The sequence below is a fragment of the Tamandua tetradactyla genome, chromosome 13 (assembly GCF_023851605.1).
Source record: "Tamandua tetradactyla isolate mTamTet1 chromosome 13, mTamTet1.pri, whole genome shotgun sequence".
In the NCBI taxonomy this organism is placed as follows: Eukaryota; Metazoa; Chordata; class Mammalia; order Pilosa; family Myrmecophagidae; genus Tamandua; species Tamandua tetradactyla.
The window spans coordinates 6966488-6986385 of NC_135339.1; the positions used below are offsets into that span (position 1 = coordinate 6966488).

The 19898-nt window shown below is 46.0% G+C and overlaps 1 protein-coding gene and 1 pseudogene across 10 annotated transcripts in view; one reads left to right on the forward strand and one right to left on the reverse strand.

The window, feature by feature from the left end:
• WDFY4 (WDFY family member 4) overlaps positions 1-19898 on the reverse strand; it is a 281815-nt gene that overhangs the window by 223261 nt on the left and 38656 nt on the right. For all 10 annotated transcript variants that reach the window (XM_077124655.1, XM_077124656.1, XM_077124653.1 and 7 more), the window contains exons 6-11: positions 17241-17430; positions 15497-15686; positions 13263-13420; positions 6112-6564; positions 3671-3775; positions 1213-1403 (exon numbers count right to left, since the gene is read on the reverse strand). In XM_077124655.1, coding sequence (XP_076980770.1) covers positions 1213-1403; positions 3671-3775; positions 6112-6564; positions 13263-13420; positions 15497-15686; positions 17241-17430 — 1287 coding nt within the window. The remainder of the gene's footprint in view (positions 1-1212; positions 1404-3670; positions 3776-6111; positions 6565-13262; positions 13421-15496; positions 15687-17240; positions 17431-19898) is intronic.
• Positions 6688-11296, forward strand: LOC143654501 (zinc finger CCHC domain-containing protein 2 pseudogene; annotated as a pseudogene).

The following is a 19898-nucleotide window of genomic DNA, read 5'->3' on the forward strand; positions in this document are numbered from 1 at the left end:
TTAACGCTTGACATTAGCTCTGTGGAGAAGGGACACAGGAAAAAATAAGCCAAGCACCATTCTCTAGAGGTTAAAAGGTGTTTTTTTACCAAGGCATTCATGGCTAAGTAAGGTCGAAGGGTCAACTAATTTCTGAAAGTCAGAGAAAATTTGCAGTTTCAAAATTCGAAATTCATCTCTCACCATGTGCAGCAGGTTAGTGACCCATGGGCATGTGTTTTACACGGCGTTGTGTTACATAGATGCATGAAAAGTCACAAAGTCAAATCCCTAAGGATATCTGTGCTTTCTGCTCATCACACTCAAACCACATAAAATGAAGGAAAGGGATGTGTTTTAAAAGGCAGAAGCCCACAGAAGTGAAAGAAATGGAAAATAAGCACCAGAAACAAAATTGTGAAAGCTATGAGGCAGGAGGGATGGTGGTGATGGCAGTTATTGTGTGCTTCTAACTACTTTAAGATAATTTGATGTTTACTAACAATATTTCAGAAGCAAAAATATATACTTCTCTGTTACCCAAATGTGACCTCCATTCTCACTTTTCCTTCCATACCCATCATTTCTGCGACTCTGGCTGCCTTCTGTTTCCCTTTTACCACCCAGACATGCTCTCCTCTGGAGCCTTCCTCAACATGCAAGGCAGTGCTGATCCCTCCGATATATTCTGCACCTCATATCGACCAGGACATTTGCCATCTTGCACAGTAATATTGCTCATACAGCCCTCTATGAGCTCCCAAAGGGCTGCATCCCATCCAACTCCGGGCCCACATGCTCTGCACCTGGCCTGGGAATCTGCAAGCACTAAGCAGATGCTGCTGGCGGATATGAATCGCTCGTTGGCTACCAATGATTTGGGCTCCAATTTCACAGTGTACCGTGTTCCTGGGAAATCAGCTGCCCAGTACCGCTTACATCCAGGAGAGTCCATGTGCCTGAGTTCTGCCCAAAGAAAACTGGACGGAAGCTAACATGTGCCAGTTCTTGGCCTGAACAAGAAAATGCCTGTGCTATCCTCCCTGATTCCTCTCCCCTTGTCTGCTGGCTGGATTTGATGCCCAGGTGACTGCTGTCCCTAAAGGGCACCCTGCACCTGGTAATTGATTGGACGGTACTTAAGCTAGCACTGCCTTAAGATGGTGAACAGCTGAATGAATGAATGCCTGAGAACCTGCTGAATATCAGCGAGAAGGCCAAGCAAGGAGTCACCTTTAGAAGATCCAGTTTCAGCGGCAGCTCCCCTTGCGTGGAGGAGCACAAAGCCCCCACAATGATGCTCATGTACTCTTCCGCGTTGATGACCGAGAGCTGTTCCAAAATGCTGAGCGAAGCACCACGGTAGCACGCGTCATCCAGGAAGATCTTGATGAAGGGCACCATGCCGTGGTCTTTTAGGACAACTGGGGACAAGACAGACAATGTTGCCTACAGCCTTGGCATCTTCATTTCCATCATGAGGAAAGCGTTTTCTTACAATTTCCAAAGATTGCTTTGCTACATTTTTATGTCTCTCTCCTGCCTCTTAGCAGCTTTTTTGTATTCAATACCCGACTGTTAAATTGAGATAAGGAAAAGAGAAATTGTGGGGCTAAGAATTAAAAAGAAAAAGGGCTTTTTCTCCTCCAGTGAGAGTTCTATTTCTGGAAAAAAAAAATCGTCTTTCTTTTTTTTTAAGAAATCTAAGTAATATGAACTTTAACTAGATACACCTTGGCCCTTTAATTCCCTGAAAGTCCCTAATCCAAGGCCAATGGCAAATCTCTCGCTTCTCTCTGCCAACATTCTTTGGGAAAGCAAACCAGCATGAAAAGTAAAGACCATATTGAAGTCCAGGAGAGTCGGGAGAAAAACTAAGAAATTTGGCTGGTGATTTATTGTTGTTTAAAAGTCATCCTAAGAATTTTGTTCCCAGGATTAATATTTGGGGTGATTGCATGTAGAATAAGGATGAGGCACGATTGTGGATTTGAGAGGGTCAACTCCACAAGGCAGGAATTCTGTGAGCATAGACCAAGCGCCACTTCTATGGAGGCCACATGTTTAAGAGACGTGTTTAAAAGCACATTCCTAGGGCGGGCCACGGTGGCTCAGCAGGCAGAGTTCTCGCCTGCCACGCCAGAGACCCAGGTTCGATTCCGGTACCTGCCCATGCAAAAAAACAAACAAAAAAAAACACACATTCCCGAGCTCCACCTTGACCTGCTATTACTTACATCGCCTGGAATAAGGCCTAGGAATGTGCGTCTTACCCAATGTCCCCAGGAAATCTTGTGCAGCCTCATGTTGGAGGCACTCAGCTATAAGGAAAAAATAGTTTTTCACATTTGGTATAGTGGATCCATAAGGACCCAGGGGAAAAGTGTTCCAAATTATCAACTCGCTGACGTGATTTTCTTTTTTTAATATAATATATAAATTATTTTTTCATGTAATATAAATATATTTATGTTTATATATGCACATCTTTTCATATAATATAAATATATTTGTATATATATTTTCATATAATATAAATACATTTATATTTATGTATGCACACATATATTTTATGCCTTTAAAAAATCCTGGAAGCAAACAGAGTCGAGAGGTTATCCTGGAGGTTATTCTTACGCATTAAGTAGATATCACCTTGTTATCCAAGATGTAATGGAGAGGCTGGAGGGAACTGCCTGAAAATGTAGAGCTGTGTTCCAGTAGCCATGTTTCTTGAAGATGATTGTATAATGATACAGCTTTCACAATGTGACTGTGTGATTGTGAAAACCTTATGTCTGATGCTCCTTTTATCTACCTTGTCAACAGATGAGGAGAACATATGGAATAAAAATGGATAATGGGGGAACAAATATTAAAATAAATTTAGTTTGAAATGCGGGTGATCGGTGGGGGGGAGGGGTAAGGGGTGTGGTATGTATACATTTTTTTTCTGTTTTCATTTTATTTCTTTTTCTGAATAGATGCAGATGTTCCAAGAAATGATCATGATGATGAGTATGCAACTATGTGATGATATTGTGAATTACTGATTATATTTGTAGAACAGAATGATCAAAACAGGAATGTTTGCTTTTATTTGGTGCTTTTTTGTATTTAAATAAATAAATAAATAAATAAAAGTGGGGAAAAAAATCCTGGAAGCCACATAATCTAAGAAGCTAAAGTAATTTGGGGGGTGGATAGGGTGAACTTCTAAGTTTATCCTAGGAGAGCATGAAGATTATGACACTTAAAAATGACTCCTTTTTTTGTTTTCTTTGGTATTTTACTCTTTGGATCTGAAATAAAAAGCACCTGTAGGCAGTGTAGCAGGATATTAATAGATTTTGAGGCCTCTGTGGTCTCATATGTTTAGGAACTTCATCCCAAGTAAACTCTTGCTTTGGGAATGAAGGCATCAGTCAACCTTACTTAGCAGCCTTGCAAGTAAAACGGTCCATGTAGAATGGTATGATTTCTAAATGTTGGGTTAATTTCTTTTTTTCCGTTAATTAATCAAAAAAAAAAAAAAACGGTCCAGCAAGGTGTCCACCCACTGACTGATGATGACCGAATTTCCCCAGCAAATGTACATGAACCACGGCATTGGCATCGCTTTTTCCTCAGACATAACCTTTGAATGCTGATATAAATAACTGGGAAATAGTTCACGTTCCGAACAAAGCCTTACCTGCATTCCGAACCGAACGTTGCAAAAGTGTGGCCACGGTTTTCAGCATCACACAGGTCAGCTCTCTTTCCAGATCCTGACCATCCACAGCAGCCTCCTTATTCCCTGCCATATTCAAGAAGCGATAAAAAGCAGTTTTTAACAGGTGTGTGTGTGGTGTGTCCCCAAATCTCTGACCTCATTAGCTTTTCACCCTCTCGGGGAAGCACGTATATAATGTTTCCATCCAAAGGGAGCCTGAGTCCCAGGTCACAGGATGTCACCTTACTGCCCACTACAACAGTGCTTCTCCAACCTGAGCTCATTGGAACTACTTGAAGGACTTGTTGTTAAAACCCAGATTCCTGAACAGAGTTTCTAATTTAGTAGCACTGGGGTGGGGCCTGAGAACCTGCATTTCTAACAAGCTCCTAAGTGAGGCTGCTGCTGCTGGTTGGGGCTGCACTATGAGAACCACTGACGACATGATGCCCTAAGCTCTGCCTCCTTGGCTTTCTTTTCGCATCTTTAATAGTTTGCCACCAGTGCCTGGAAGTGTGCACTGTCCAAACCTGAGCCATGCAGATGCGTGAGAGACTTGAGAGTAAACAGGTGCTTCCACTAGATCCAGGAGGGTAACATGATACCTCCTATGTTCACCATTGGATCCCCAGTGCGGAGAATGCCTAACACCAATTGGAAGCTCAATTCATCTTTGGGGAATGAAGGACTGAATAAATGGATGAATGAATTAATAGTAGAATTTGTTAACCAGGAGACAAAATATTTAAGAAACTTTCAACCACAGAAAATACAAAATGAAACTTAAGACATCAACCCTCCACCACCCCAAAGGAAAAGAAGTTTAGATTCTTCAATAATGGCCATCAGTCTGGAACTGAATCTAACAGCAAACTCAGCAGTAGTCTGCTTAAAAATGATGAACAGCTAGGATACACAGAAACGTTAAACAAAAAGGCCATTAAGAACCAAGACTTCTCAGTTAAATGCCAAGGAAAACAGAGGAGGCAATGTAATAGCTTCGTTCATGATGGGCTCTCAGGCAAGAGGTTACTAAGCAATAGAAAAGAGCATATAACAAAATACTTGCCAGGGCTTGTATTAGAAATGCAAAGCCTTCTAGTAGCTCCCTCATTCTAGATCCTTTCTGCAACACTCCTAGGGAGTGCAGAGGTCATTCCCGGCCTCCACAAGGTAACTGAGCTCCAACTTGAGTGTCCACCTCAGTCTTCTACACAGTGACTCAGGACTGATAGCCATGAGAGCACACGTGTGTGCTGAGTACCTAGGAGGTGCCAAGCATGCCAATGGGAGCTTTTTACAAACTTCCCCATTTAGTTTCCATCACCCCCATTTTATGGAGACAGGAACAGGCTAAGAGAGGTCAAGTAGCTTGCTTAGTATCACTCAGCTCCTAAGCAGCGTACTCAGGGCTATCAGACCCCAATTTCCATGCTTTCTCTTTCCATCAGTGTCTTCCCTGTCAGAGAGGCTCCAGGAGCCTGTTAGACTCATGAGTTTGACTTAAATCTTAAGTAAAATTCTAAAACAGCCAATGGTGGTTAGAGAGCCACTGACCCCTCTCAGCCAATGCAGGGGGAAAGGAAAAGACACAGGAAGTTAGGGTGGGGTATGTGGTCCTATACTTGTGTCCTGGAGTCTGTCTTCTCAGAAAGAAGGGATAAGCAGGTAAAGGGAAAGCTAGAGGAAATGGAAAAGGGTCTTTGCACCAGCTTCGCATCTGAAATTCAATAGATTTGGCATGGTCAGACAGTGAAATAGTGCACACCAGCAACCTGAGTCACTCTGCCCTCCCATGTGGACAGAAGGAACCCTGAGAATCCCAAGGGAAAGCTGAGGTTGCTGGAGTGGAGAGCTGAGAGTGGAGAGGCTGAGGTAGGGGTGAGGGGCCCTTGCCAAGGAGTGTACAGCCCAGTGGGGCACTCAAAGATCAGGCCAAGACTCAGAAATGCACATAGGGCCACAGACACTGGTGATTTCCACTTAGCATGGGAGACCAGGGATCACCAACCAACCAAGTGAACAAGGCAGCCACATCCAAGAGACCCCAAGAGCCTCTCCCAGCTCCCTTCCCTCTTTGCATGAACAAGGATAGTTTGATCTCCCTGCTGTCTCCCAGCCATTTCCTCTGCTATACACCCGGATGAGATCTGGAGCAGCAGATACCTGAAAGCTGAGAACTCCCCATGGGACTTCTCAGTCACACTCATCCCCCCCACCTCTACATGAGGAATATCAGGTCAATTATCAGAAGCCATGTGTCCGCCCCCAGAGCTACCTGCTTTGACCCTAAGAGTGCAGGTTGCATAGGAAAGATAGTTTTTTCTGCCTGTTGGGTCTGCACTCAGACTTAGGTCTGGTCAAAGCTGACCCTAAGCCCCTTCACCGTGACCCCTACTCCCAGCGCCCCTTGGCAGCACCTGACTTCCGCAGGATCTTGGCCTGCCTCCGCAGCTGGGCCAGCAGCAGGCCCAGGAACCCCGAGTCACGGAAGATGTCGGCGAAGAGTGGGTCCCCGCCTGCAATCCTATGGATGCTCTGCAGGGCCGTGAGGGTGCAGAGTGGTTCGGGACTCTCCTTGATCAGGCGCTGCACCTTCCGCAGGATTTCGTGGGGCACGTAACTCAGCTCGAACACCAGGACCTCCAGCAGCTGGAAGAACTGGGCCTGCACCGGGGCTGGCTTCAGGTGCACAATCTCCACAAACTGTGAGAGGGGCTGCAGGGTCCACTCCAGCAGGAAGAAGTTACGAGCATTCCAGGTCCACGTGGTTCTGATGGCTGACAAGACTTGAGTACAGAGGAGGGGGTCGCTGGCTTTGTGGAAAACATTCTGCAGGACTTGGAAGGCCTGAAGATTCTTGATGGTCACCCCTGGGGATGAAAAAAATAGTAATCCACAAATCACTTTTCCTACCTAGGTCTAGAAATTCATTTTTGCCTTAAAATTGAGACATTCCATTGACTTATTCTATTTTCTAGCTCCTGGGGGGGTCAATGTCTATTGGAAGGCCAGAAGAGCCGAGTGAAAGGTTGGAGGTGAGCAGGGCTAGAGCCGCACTGTCCAACATGTGGGGGTCAAAGGAGCCCTTGAAAGCTAATCTGAATTGAGATGTACCATGAGTGTAAAGTGCACACTCATTAAGAAACATGTATAGCTGCCCCCGGCCCCGTCCCTGGCCCTCCCCCGGTGGCATGGAGGGGCCGGACTCCTGACCGCCGCGCCGCCGTCTCCCGGCCCCGTCTCCCGGCCCCGCCCCCGCTTGCACGTCTGCGCCGCCCTAGCCGAGGATGCTGAGGATGAAGCTGCCCCTGAAGCCGAAGCACCCTGCGGAGCCGCCGCTGGAGGCGGAGGGGCCCGAGGCGGACGCACGGCCCGGCGCAAAGACACCGCCGCGCCGCCGCCGGAACTGCCGCGCTGCGCCGGGGGCTCGGGCCGCCTGCTGCTGGCGGCGTGGCGGCGCTGCGCGAGCAGGAACGGGTGTGCGAGTGGTTGGGCGGCCTAGTGCTGGAGTCCACGTGCGGGCTGCTGGACCTGTGCAACCCGCTGGAGCTGCGCTTCCTCGGCTCGTGCCTCGAGGTCCTGGCACGCAAGGACTACCACTACCTGCGCGACTCGGAGGCCAAGGCCGACGGCCTCCCGGCCCCGGGGCCGCTGGCCGTCTTCCGAGAGCCCGCCGTGCGCTCGCGCCTCATCGTCTACCTGGCGCTGCTGGGCTCGGAGACCCGTGAGGCCGCCGGCCGCCTGCACCGCCTCCTGCCCCAGGAGGACTCGGTGCTCAAGAGCCTTCGCGCGGCGCGGGCCGACGGCTCGCCGGGCGGCGCCGAGGACGAGCGCGGCGAGGACGACGCCGAGAAAGACCGGGCCGGGCCGGAAGGCAGCGGCGCCGAGCCCGGGGCAGGCGGCGGGCTCAGCTTCAGGGCCCAGGAGGAGCGGCTGCTGCTCTTCACCCTGGCTTCGCTGCACCAGGCGTTCTCCTTCCACCAGCGGGCCACCCCGAGGGAGCACCTGGAGAGACTCCGCACCGGGGGCTGGGAAGACGCGGAGGTGGGGGTGGGGCCGGGCAACTTTGCGTGTCCCCGGGCCTAGAATGACGCTGCTCGTGGTGATTACATGCAAAGTAATGAGACCAGCTTAATAGAACAAGCCCCAGTACCCCAGGATGGACCTACTGTGACACCTCACAGAGCTCAGCGAGAAACTGTACACATTGAGAAGATAATGCTGAAAGGAGCTCAGAGAAAAAGGACTGACAAATATTGGGAATACACCTTCAAAGTAAATTGGTCTGATCTTTCAGTAACAACAGTAACAAAAACCCACCAAGAACTATAGGAATTTCTGCTGAAGCTTCCAAAAGAATTGTCTTCAGAGACTTTTGACAAGACCATCTTAAGAGCCCTGAATCAGGGTTCTTTGGAAAGGGAAGGAGGGCGCATCCTGATCTGGAGCCCATCCTAAGGCAGGTATTTTCAACTTCATCACAAGCTTTTCTACAGAGTCAGAAAGTACACAGCTTTTTGCAGTCCATATCATCAGAATCTTTACACAGTCTCAGTCATTTACAGTCTTCTCTGAAGACCTCTAAGATATTAGAACACTTGAGAGAAGACAGCTCAGAAGCTTCAAGTCAGGAAGAAGATGTATTACAGCATACCATAATCCACAAGAAACATACTGGGAAAAGTACCATCATGAACACTATTGGTATGAGTTGTTCTCCATTGGGATGGGCTGTCCTTGCAATATTCTGAACAGAATGGAATTGTGGATTGGAGGAAGCAAGGCTGCACCACCATACGGCACCCAGAGCACTGTGTGACCTTAACTGACCAGCGTTTAGCTGAAAAATGGAGCTTATCTTCAATAAATAAGAAGAAAGGAAAACCACAAATAGAAAAGGAGAAAATTAAGAAAACTGACAACAGATTGAATAGTAGAATAAACGGCATTCGGCTCTCTTGAGCTCAGCATGCCCGTGGTGGTGCTGTGAAAGATGTGAATTTGGACATTGGATCTGGACATGACACATGCGGAGAAACATCTTCAGAGAGTTACAGTTCTTCATCTAGCCCACGACATGATGGAAGAGAAAGCTTTGAAAGTGAAGAAGAAAAAGATAGAGATACAGACAGCAATTCTGAGGACTCTGGGAATCCATCTACAACCATGTTTACAGGTTATGGTTCTGTCAATCAGACTGTCACTGTCAAGCCACCTGTTCAGATTGCTTCATTAGGAAATGAGAACGGAAGCCTTTTAGAAGATCCTTTAAACTCCCCCAAGTATCAACATATTTCTTTTATGCCAACTTTACACTGTGTCATGCACAATGGTACCCAGAAGTCTGAAGTTGTTGTTCCTCCACCCAAATCTGATGGCAAAACAATAGGGATGCTCGTTCCTAGTCCTGTTGCACTCTCTGCAATAAGGGAATCCACAAATTCAACCCCTGTTGGAATACTAGTGCCAGCAGCTTCTACTGGTGAATCTGAAAAGCACCTTGAATTACTGGCTTCCGCTTTACCGATTCTGTCAACTTTCCTCCCCCATAGTGGCACCCCTGCTTTGCATCTAACAATTCAGAGGCTGAAGTTAGCACTACCACAAGGATCTTCCGAGAGTTGCACAGTTAATGTCCCCCAGCAACCAATTGGGAGTCTGAACATTGGATCACCAAACACTGCCTTTATTCCTGTCCACAACCCAGGTAGTTTTCCAGGATCTCCCGCTGCTACCACGGACCCCATCACAAAATCTGCATCCCAAGTGGTAGGACTAAATCAAATGGTGCCTGAAATGGAGGGAAACACAGGGACAATCCCTCCGCCTACCAATGTGAAGGTAGTTCTTCCAGCAGCTGGCCTCTCAGCTGCACAGTCACCAGGTTCCTACACTTTACCAGGCTCTCCTCTTGCTGCCAGTGCATTACCCAACCAGAATTCCAACGTGCTAAACACAGTGGCCACTTCCACTCAGTCAGCGAGTGCAGGCATCAGTCAGGTCCAGGCTACCATTCCTCCTGCAGTTCCTACCCACACCCCGGCCCTGCCCCCTGCCCCAGCACAGAGTGACAGCACATCTTACATCAGTGCTGTGGGAAATACAAACGCTAATGGGACAATATTGCCACCCCAGCAGATGGGCTCAGGTCTGTGTGGTTCTTGTGAGCGAAGGTGCAGCTGTAGGACCAATGGAAACCTTCAGCTAAACAGTTACTGTTACCCTAATCCAATGCTCGGACCAGTGTCCCGAGTCCCATCATTCTTTACTCCAAACTATCAAACGGAAAATGTTGATGTGCGTGTGTGTGTGTGTGTGTGTTTTGGTTACACTGAATACTTGCTGTGTGCAATGTTTACTGAATCTTTAAAACTGTGTATTTGACCTTTTTTTTAACAACACTGGTGATGGTCATATGGATTTAAAAAAAAGAAACTTTGCTTCTTCCCCAGCTTTTCTCACTTTCACCCCACAGTACCACATTTCTCCCCGCTCCCCCCCTCATTTTCCTCACTGGCCTGTGGAGTAACTGACAGTGTCCTTGTCCATACATTGTAAACTGCTCTGCATATAAACTAAGGATAGAATGTTTTCACCTTAATCTTAAGGGAGAAATCAGATTCCCCAAATAGTGTGTATATATGTAATAAACAGCATCATATAAATACATATATGCAGCGCTTGTTGTCCAAATAGAAATTAAAATAAGTGGAAGAGAGAGGAAGAAGTAAAACCATATGAAACTGAGAAAACTGTATGTATGAAATGGACAAAAAGCTTTTTCTTAAACACAAACCAAACTTTTTACTTCCATCAGACCTTTTTAGCCTGTTGCTTCAGAGAGACACAAAGTGAACAAACTGGTGTGACTGTTTTTCTCCTGTGTGTTTGTGCTTGTAATGAAAGTCGACGGCCAATTTTACTTCTTGTGGTCTACTGCTGTGTCACAGTGAAAGGGACACTACTCGAGTAAAGATTTTTCTTCTCCTGTATCAACTGTTACAGTGTTATGTTGTGTTTAAAATGTTTATGGTTTATTTCAATCAGAACAAAAGCTTTGGGTTCCTACAAAAAGTCGGGTATTTGTTCCCTAACCTGTGTCTCGTAGCAAAGTCACTTTTATAACAGTTTACCACTAGGCTTGATTATAATGTGAAAAACTGAATTGAGTGGGTTCAGATGGTATTAATCATGTCAGTGTCATGTCACTAAGTTTAATGCTGCTGGTAAAAAAGTTTTTTGAAGCAGTCTATATACTAAATTGCTTCCAGGTGATTTTTAATTTCCTAAAGCGCACTGAAGTTATCTGGAAGATTGAGTGTATTTTTTGGTGACTGCTGCACTCAACTGCAGTGAACAACTACCACTGTACGGTGATAGGTTTAAGGGTTCCTGCAGGGGGTGGGAGGAGGTATCTTTGCTTTCCCATTCCTCAGTACAAAGCAGAAATGAAAGGTTTTTGTTTGGTGGAGTAGTGCTGGTATGCAGCAGAGGCACTTAATTATCTGGTCTTGGTCAGAAGCCTGACAGATTGCTAGACCAAAAGGAGAAAAACTTGAAGAAAAAAGCTTAATTTAATGCTTCATAGGTAGCATTTATATTTATAGCACCAGTGTACATTTTGAAACTTTCTTTTAGAGGTGGGAGGTATGGGGAAGGGAAAAGAGGGGTAGGTGTGAAGGGGTAGGTGAAAGCTTTAATTAAAAAAAAGTTTGAGTAAAAGAAATTATTTGATTATGTATATTTTATTTGATCTGGGTATTTTTGGACCACATTAAATTAATTGCTAAGCTGCAGTTGAGTTGTTCAAGTGAGAGTTTTGATAAGCCATGTATGGATGCATTGTGAATCACTTGCCAGTTGTACTTTATAGAGCTTATTTTATGATTTAAAATACTGTACTGTACGTAGGAGGTATGTTACCTCCTCCTTATTTGTATGTTTACCATATACTTTGATATTTGAAATGTTATGTACTGGAAAGGCCACTTATATTTCTAGAACAGATTGGATTTTATGCAACCTTTTTGCCTTGAATTAGCAGCAATAAAAAAAATGAAAAACAAACAAAAAAAAAAGAAACATGTATATGACCACATGTTAAAATGGGGATATTTTGGCTACATTGGCTTAGATAAAATATATTCTCAAAATTAATGCAACTTGGGCAGTGCAACAGTGCCTCAGTGGCAAAATTCTCACCTGCCATGCCAGAGATTCAGGTTCAATTCCTGGTGCCTGCCCACACACAAAAAAATAATAATGCAACTTGTTTCTTTTTATTTTTTTAGTGTGGCTACTAGAGCATTAAAAATTACATATGTGGTTCACATGTTTCCATAGCAGATTGGTTTCCATCAATTAAGATCCAATGATGTTAGCAATTACTAGCCTAAGTCAGTTTCATTTCTAGAAGAGCTGTAAAACGAACACATCATTTTACTCCAACCTCCTTCTTTTCTCTTGAGCTCCAAGGTTTAACCCTCTTTCCTTCTCTCCTTGGAGATGCTGCATTGATAAACATCTGTCTTCAACCTTCCCCATCTTGACACCAAAGAGATGTTTCTAAAACTTACTTCTGCTACAGCCTCTCCTTCCACCTTTTCTATGCCCTTGGATCTGCCAGGATCCACTGCAACACCTTCTTACCCAGGCCCGTCCCACGTTCTGGTCCACAACAGGTGTCCTTGCATATTTCCCCAAACTCCTAAGGTATCCAGGCCATCATTTACTTTCCCAGGCTGTATTATCTGCCTAACTTCATCCCCTTTGTTTCTATCTGGACAACATACTCAGCCTCACTCACTTCAAGTGGACCTTGGGTGATAGATGACCTCACTAAGGCAAGCAGAGCTGACCCTCCCACCTGGAATCACCACCTGCCTATGGGTTGGTTGAGTTAAGTGTATATTTTTTATGTCTCATCAGAAAATTTATTGAGAGCAGATATCTGGCCTGTTCATACTGGCACCCAGTGCCTAGAGGAACTCCCAGTGCACAGAACACAAAGCATGTTGGTTGGCTTTGTCAATCAATTAGTCAATCAATATCTTGAAATATTGAGAAGCCACTGACTCGGGGTCTGAATAGCAGTTTCAGGGTCATGTGTCCCATCATGTAAACAAATACTACAGAGGAAGTCACTAGTGTTAGTGGAGGCACCAGGTAGGGTGGAGACACTGAGTGGGGTGGGGTGGGGCGGGGTGGAGACAAGAGGCCTCCCATGTCATTTGAGAAAGTATCTTTGTGAAGAAAATGTTTCCTCTAAGTCCCACCCAAGACCAACTTTTTCATTGTGCAAAGCTGAGGGTGGACATCTCGAAAAGCTTATAAAGGAGAAATTTTAAATCTATAAGTAATTGCCCTGCAGGTCATGAGTGGGTCAAGAATTAGACCCTATGACCGAATCAGACCCTTGAATACCAACAAGTGCAAAGTATGTGTGTGTGTGTGTGTGTGTGTGTGTTTGTGTGTGTGTTCTGCACAAGTATTCAGAGAAAGACCTGGGTTCCCTTGCCAGGGCATAACATTAATGGCTGCTGGTTCATTGAGAAACAGGAGGACCTACCAGCAGCCTCATGATGGAACTTGAAGCCTTCCAATTGGGGGTAAATGATGCTGTCAAACACCTTCAGCTCCGACGTCCCACAGGTCGTCAGCCACATCACCTGTCCAAGGAGCTCCTCCAGATGGGGGTCCACTTCATTTTGGGTCAGCCCATCGTACCTGTGGGGACAGGTGAGGCCAGCCCTCTGGGCATCTTGGACGGAGCAGCCACATTTGCCCATGGTGCGCCTCACAGGGGAAAGATCTATCTACTGATTCTACCTTTCTATCTCTACATCTATCTCTATATCTATCTCGCTATTTCTATCTCTGTTTCTGTCTATCTACATCTATCTATATGCATTTCTATTCATAATTATCTATCCATCTATCTCTATGTCTATTGATCTATATTTATCTGTTTATATTTATTTAATCTATCTGCCTACCTATGCCTATTTATTATTTATCTACCATCTGTATATCTCTATTTTATCTCTTTTCTAAAGATAATCAGTGCTGAATAAAACAGCAACACTTTGGATAAGGTGGAGCTCCAGCCAAGGCATCCTAAAATTTTGGAAGATACCAATCAACCCACAGGTGCCAAATTCAAACACACCAATCCAGGCATACTGACCCACAGATGCCAAAGGCAATAGAAAATCCCAAGTGGACCCTGCTTACAGGTCTATAGCATGAAGATACCCTCACATGTTTTGAGACACCAGAGACCCAATGAATCAATGGAGAGATGAGTCAAGGTAAAGTAAAAGTTCGGAAAAGATGAAGTTTTCTTTGTCTGGGGACAAAAAAAAAAAAAAAAAAAAAACACAAAGGGGTTGATAGGTAGTAAGACTACGGGAAGATGAAGCTGCTAAGAGAGGCAGGAGCACATCCATCTCCTTGGGCCTGGGGTTGGCCACTTGTCTGTCCTGGCCCTGAAAGGAATGATGTAGGAAGTCTTGCAGAGCTACCTGGAGCTTGTGAAGGTTCTAAATCTATGATTTACATTTACATCCTCAGCTCTATCTCCTCCCCTGTGGATCAGCCCTCCCCTGCCCCTAAATTAACCCTAACTGGTCAAGATACTGGCAGTAGCTGAGAATGTCCTTATCTGCTTGTTCTAAATATGCTTTTGTACAGCCATCAAGGCAGATCCCAGGCAAAGATTTCTAAGTCTAAGAAGAGAAACTGTCCTACAAAAAGTGAGATACTAAATTTTTAGCTTCTGTTGGAAACCCCACTGTTAGCCGTTTTGTAACCATGAAAACATTTACTCTGAGTGCCCTTTGCCAGAATGGCCTCAGTGTGTTGTCATTTAATCACATGCTTTGGAAGACTCTGGACTGAGGAACTTCAAACCCCCATCAAACCACTGCCTCTAGACTCTAGAGTCAGACTCTAAGCCTGACTCTATATTGAAGTCAGTGCAACACAGGGGCTGGTTGTCTCTTCTAGAGGAGTAGGTTGCACATATTCATAGGGCAAAGCCCGTGGGAACATATTTGACCTTGCCTTTAAACAGCTTTCCCAAGGTCAGTGGAAGAGTTTAGACATGTAAGGAGTTTCTTTGATGTCCGTCCTTTGGAACTAGCCATCCCTAGGATCCAGACTGAAGACAGTATAACAAATCAGAGCAGATGAAATGATTCAGAGGCTAAACCCACTGAAGAGCATTTTCATTTAGGTCTTTCATGGGTCAAGAATTTATGAGCCTGTGGGAGTGAGACTTGATCCCAGAAAATTCCAGTAGGGAAGAACCAATGTGATAAGGGAAGCATTATCAAGCAGGTACTTAATCCTTCTGGGGAGCTCCAAAAGGCAATGTAGAGCCATCCCACCCAAAGGACAAGGGGTCTGGATATTTATCCATCATCTCCTGTCAGTCACTGGGTTAAGGACTACTCTTGGTGTTGCTGGTTCCCAAGCACATAGGCCAGCAGACACAGAGCTGGACATGCCAAGGGTATCTGGGCAGGAACCAAATGAACTATCTGTGGATCTATGGACTACCATTGCCCATCTTGCAGCATCGATGTCTAATAGAATGGCTCTCAAACCCAACTGCACATTAAATTTGCAATAAGTCTCCCTGGCCATGCCCTGAGGAGGTCATACTTCAGAGGACATGCTGAGAAGCCTGAAAATCTGTCTTTTTCCAAAGAACCCCAAAATGTTCTGTTAATATAGGCTTAGGGCAGTCCTTTTTTCTGCCCCCCGCCCCACCATCCCCAATCAAGCACAGCTACTTACCGAAGTAATACTTTAAGCAGCAAAGGGTAGCCATCCCCATTCTCAAACTCTAGGAACAAAGCTGAAGAGATAGGGTAGGAATCCCTCACGAAGTCCAAGAGGAGGCTCACAGCCTCGCTCACCTCGGGAGCCGGGAGCGTGTCAGCAAGTCTGGAGAGGTTCTGGAGGGAAATCTTGAGGCAGTCCATGTCTGCAGGAGGGAAACATACCCCTGTTTAGCTCAGAAGCACAGTTATTCTGCCCCAGAGTCATTCTCCTCACTCCCTTTTAAGTTGCTTAAGTTCATAAGAATGAAGCCAAAACACTTTTCTGCTGGTTCTTTGAACAAAGAAGCACGTTCCCTTGTGGGAAGTGCCCTTCTGAGGGCCTCAATTGGCTGGCCCAATGGAGCGCAGGTGGAACAGGCGATGGAAGGAGCCTTTTAGGCTTGGCTCAGTGGCCGGCATGGCAGAAAGTCCAGGTTCATCAGGAAATCAGACGCGAGACAGAAGACCTGAGCATCGTGCAAGAATTTTTGAGGAAGCAACGTTGGGGCTGAGCTTGGAGAGATGAGCAGAAATTAGCTGAATGGAAAGTACAGTGAAGGATACGTGAAGATGTGAGAAGTTTAAGGCAAGAAGACGGAATGTCTCAAGCATGAAAGAAGCCAGGTGATTGGAGCCCAGGAGGTTGGCTGAAGGGCTTGACTGGGGAATGGGAAAGAGGCAGGGATGGCTACTGTGAAATTTCATGGTAGAACCTGCTGATAACACCACAGAGCCAGGGAAAAGTGAGTCAGAAGAGTGATATGATCTGATTTGCATTTTGATGGACCACTGTTTTTTAAGATCTTTCACTGGGTGAAGCCCCTTCTAAGTGCTGGGAAAGCTACACCAGTGCATAAGAAAGAGCCTGAGACCTTGAGATGAGACACCCTCAGTTTTTCTTCTGAGATTCTGTGGCTCTCAGTAATTCCTAAGGTTCTGGGGAGGCAGCTGATGTAAGGCCCCGGGGACCACTCACAGACTGAACAAGGCTTCCATCAGTGACTCTCCTCTGATCAAACCTGTGATCCTGCTGCAGTGCAATACCTGTGTGGCATTTATTGTGGGCCAGGTGTGATCTAAGCACTTCAAAGATGTTAACTGCTTGAATTCTCACAGTGGTCCAATGAGATCAGCATGATAATTGCCCCATTTTACAGATGCATGAATAGGGGTACCAAGGGGGTAAAGCATTGAGGTGTGCGGGGCAGAGCTGGGATCCAGCCCCAGGTGTCTGTTCCCAGAGTCCATGGCCTTCGCATGTCACAGGCTGTCCCAAGCAGAACCAAAGGCGCCTGAGTCAGGCTTCTGCAGATTTGAAACTGGATTCTCTTTCTCATCATCTTGGGAGCCATGGCAAATTACTCCACCTCCCTTAGTCTGTTTGCTATGTTGCAAATGACATGAATATCTACCTCAAAGAAACAGATATAGAGATGCACATGACTGGTAAATGAGTTCTCCTTTCCCTCCCTCCTCTAAGGAAGCATCCATGTGAATGATGAAGATATTTTTATGAATGGAGTAACACAGTGTAGGGTCATCTGCTGGGCAGAGCTGGGCCTCTGTGTTCAGGTTCTCTGTGGTCCCACAGAATCTACACTGACTCTGCAAAACCATCCCATAATGTTGTAGAAGATGGGCCCTCTGCCTCTGTTCTGAGAGCTTGAGGAAGGCTGGCCTGTGGCCCGCAGCTCCCACCTGGTCTCCTGGAGACATACCCTGCAGGTATTGGATGACACTGAGGCTCTGGGCCTTGGAGATGGCCCTGAGCACGCAGAAGGTGGGCTCTTTCCAGAGGCAGCAGCTGTGCTCCCAAAGACAGGTCGTGGCAATCAGCAGAGCCTGGAGCTCGGATCCTGAGAGAAGCCCCTCCAGGCCCTGAGAGTCGCTGCAAATGTTGAGCAACATCTGCAGAAGGGAAAACCAAGGAGACTCTGGTTAGGAAGCCGCACGCTCCCGACTTTCCTGGAGCGCGATGGCTGTGCCTCAGCAGGGAAGATGGGGTTGTACATAGTGCCCCCCAAACCTGGAAAGGGTAATGGGGCCTGGGGCTCACCCCTGAACTCATCAACTCATCATCCTACACATGCACTTATCCAGTTCAATCAGCATAACAAGAAAGTGCTCGACCTAGAGAGGTGTCTTTTTATGTAGAAATGCAGAAAAATCTTGTCGACAATTAAGGTATATTGTTAACAAGACATCACGCTATTTAGAAAGAGACGTGTTTCTGAATCCCTCACTGGCGCTCAAACTCTACTTCTCCATGAGATCATACGTATTATCCTGTGACATCCTAACTGGGCTCCTTATCTCCAATCTTATGTCCCTCTGGCTACAGAGAGGCTGCCCATTCCATTCAGGACAAAATCCAAATGTGCTCGCCTGGCTTGCTGACTCTGGCATGGATTGGCCTTCCCTCCTGTCTCACTTTCTTTCTTGCAGCTATCCCTTTGGGCCTCAATACTCTACCACTCTGACCTTCTCCCAGCTTGGCAAACGTGGTGTGCTCTTTCCCTTGGAATTAGCCCCTTCTAATTGGGCAGCCAAGGAGTTGGGCTCAGCATCTCACTTCCCAGCCTGCCTTGCAGGTAGGGGTGGCCAGGAGGCCAGTGCTTACCTTGTGCTCACCTAGCCATTGGCCTGGACACCATTTCCCTGCTTCTTCCCTCTCCCCTTCTCTGGTCCCCTTCTCCACCTCTCTGGGGCCAGGCTATCTTCTCTGCTTTCTGGTCAACCTTCAGCTCTCTGGTTAATTGCCATATCCTCAGAACAACCCCAATTACTCCCTAATAGAAATCAGGCCCCCCACATCCTAATGTCCCAGCATACCTCTGACCCTTCCATCAGAATGCTTAAAAAAATTGGCCAAGGCACAGTTATTCGTGGGACTGTCTTTTCTCTGTTTATCTCCCCCACCTGACTGTCACCTCTTGGAGTGAGAGCACAATACCTGCTGCTGTGACCCTCCCATCTAAGACAAACAAGGGGCTTGTGGAAGATTGAGTTATGTACACCCCAAAAACATGGTCTTCACGTTAACACACTTTCCTTCTGAGGTGAACTCACTATAAAAAGGATCACTTGAAGATGTTATCTTTAGCTACAGTATGGCCAACCAAATCAAGACGGCTCCTAATCTGTCACTAGAGACCTTTAGAGAGAAAGCCAGGAGGGGAAGCTAGAGGCCGGAAGACAACAGAATCTAAAAGGAGAGGATATCCCCATATGATAGGAACGTCAAGAACCCAAGGATTGCTGGCCAGCCAGTACCAAAATACTAACTACAGTCTAAGAGAGAAAGCAAGCTCTCCAGACGCCAAAGCAGTGAGCCAGTTAAGTTCCATTAAGTCAACCTGCTCAGCATGGTACTTGTCAGAGCAGCTGACACACACATCCCTGGCAACGTGGGATGGAACTCCCGGGATGAGACAGGAAATGGCATCAAGGGATTGAGAAAACCTTCTTGACCAAAAGGGGGAAGAGAGAAATGAGACAAAATCAAATGTCAGTGGCTGAGAGATTTCCAACGAAGTTAAAAAGTTATCCTGGAGGTTACCCTCATGCATTATATAGATATCCCCTTTTTAGTTTATGGTGTATTGAAGTGGCTGGAGGGAAGTATCTGAAACTGTTGAGCTGCATTCCAGTAGCCTAGATTCCTGAAGATGATTGTATGAAGATATAACATTTACAATGTGGCTGTGTAATTGTGAGAACCTTATGTCTGATGCTCCTTTCATCCAGGGTATGGACAGAGGAGTAAAAAATATGGATAAAAATAAATAAATAAATAATGGGGGGGACAAAGGGTAAAATAAATTGGGCAAATGGAAATACTAGCAGTCAATGAGAGGGAGGGGTAAGGAGTATGTATGGGTTTTTTTTCTTTTTATTTCTTTTTCTGGAGTGATGCAAGTGTTCTAAAAAATGATCACGGTGAGGAATACACAACTATGTGATGACATTGTGAGCCACTGATTGTGCACTATGTAAAGAAAGTATGTGTATGAAGATTTCTCAAATTTTTTTTAAAAAAGAGGAGTTATAATAGAGAAGATAGGGTTCAAAACACCACTCCACACCTCTTTGGGCCTTGAGGCTACTCCCCTACCTTGATTATTTTTACGCCCACGGAACCAAGCTGACAGTGTTATGCATCTCCTGAACTGGAGAGAGGGCTGGTGGGGCAATGTAAGTGGGACACAGGCACTGGACTGGACACGGAGAGAGTCCTTAGAACATGCTGGCTGCCTTTGTGTCACAAGTCGGACTTGAGCACGTTTGTCATCCCAGGGCAAGGGAATAGAGCAGAGTGGCGATTCACTGATATGAGGTGGAGGGGAAAGAAGAAAATTCACTTTCTTAACCACAAA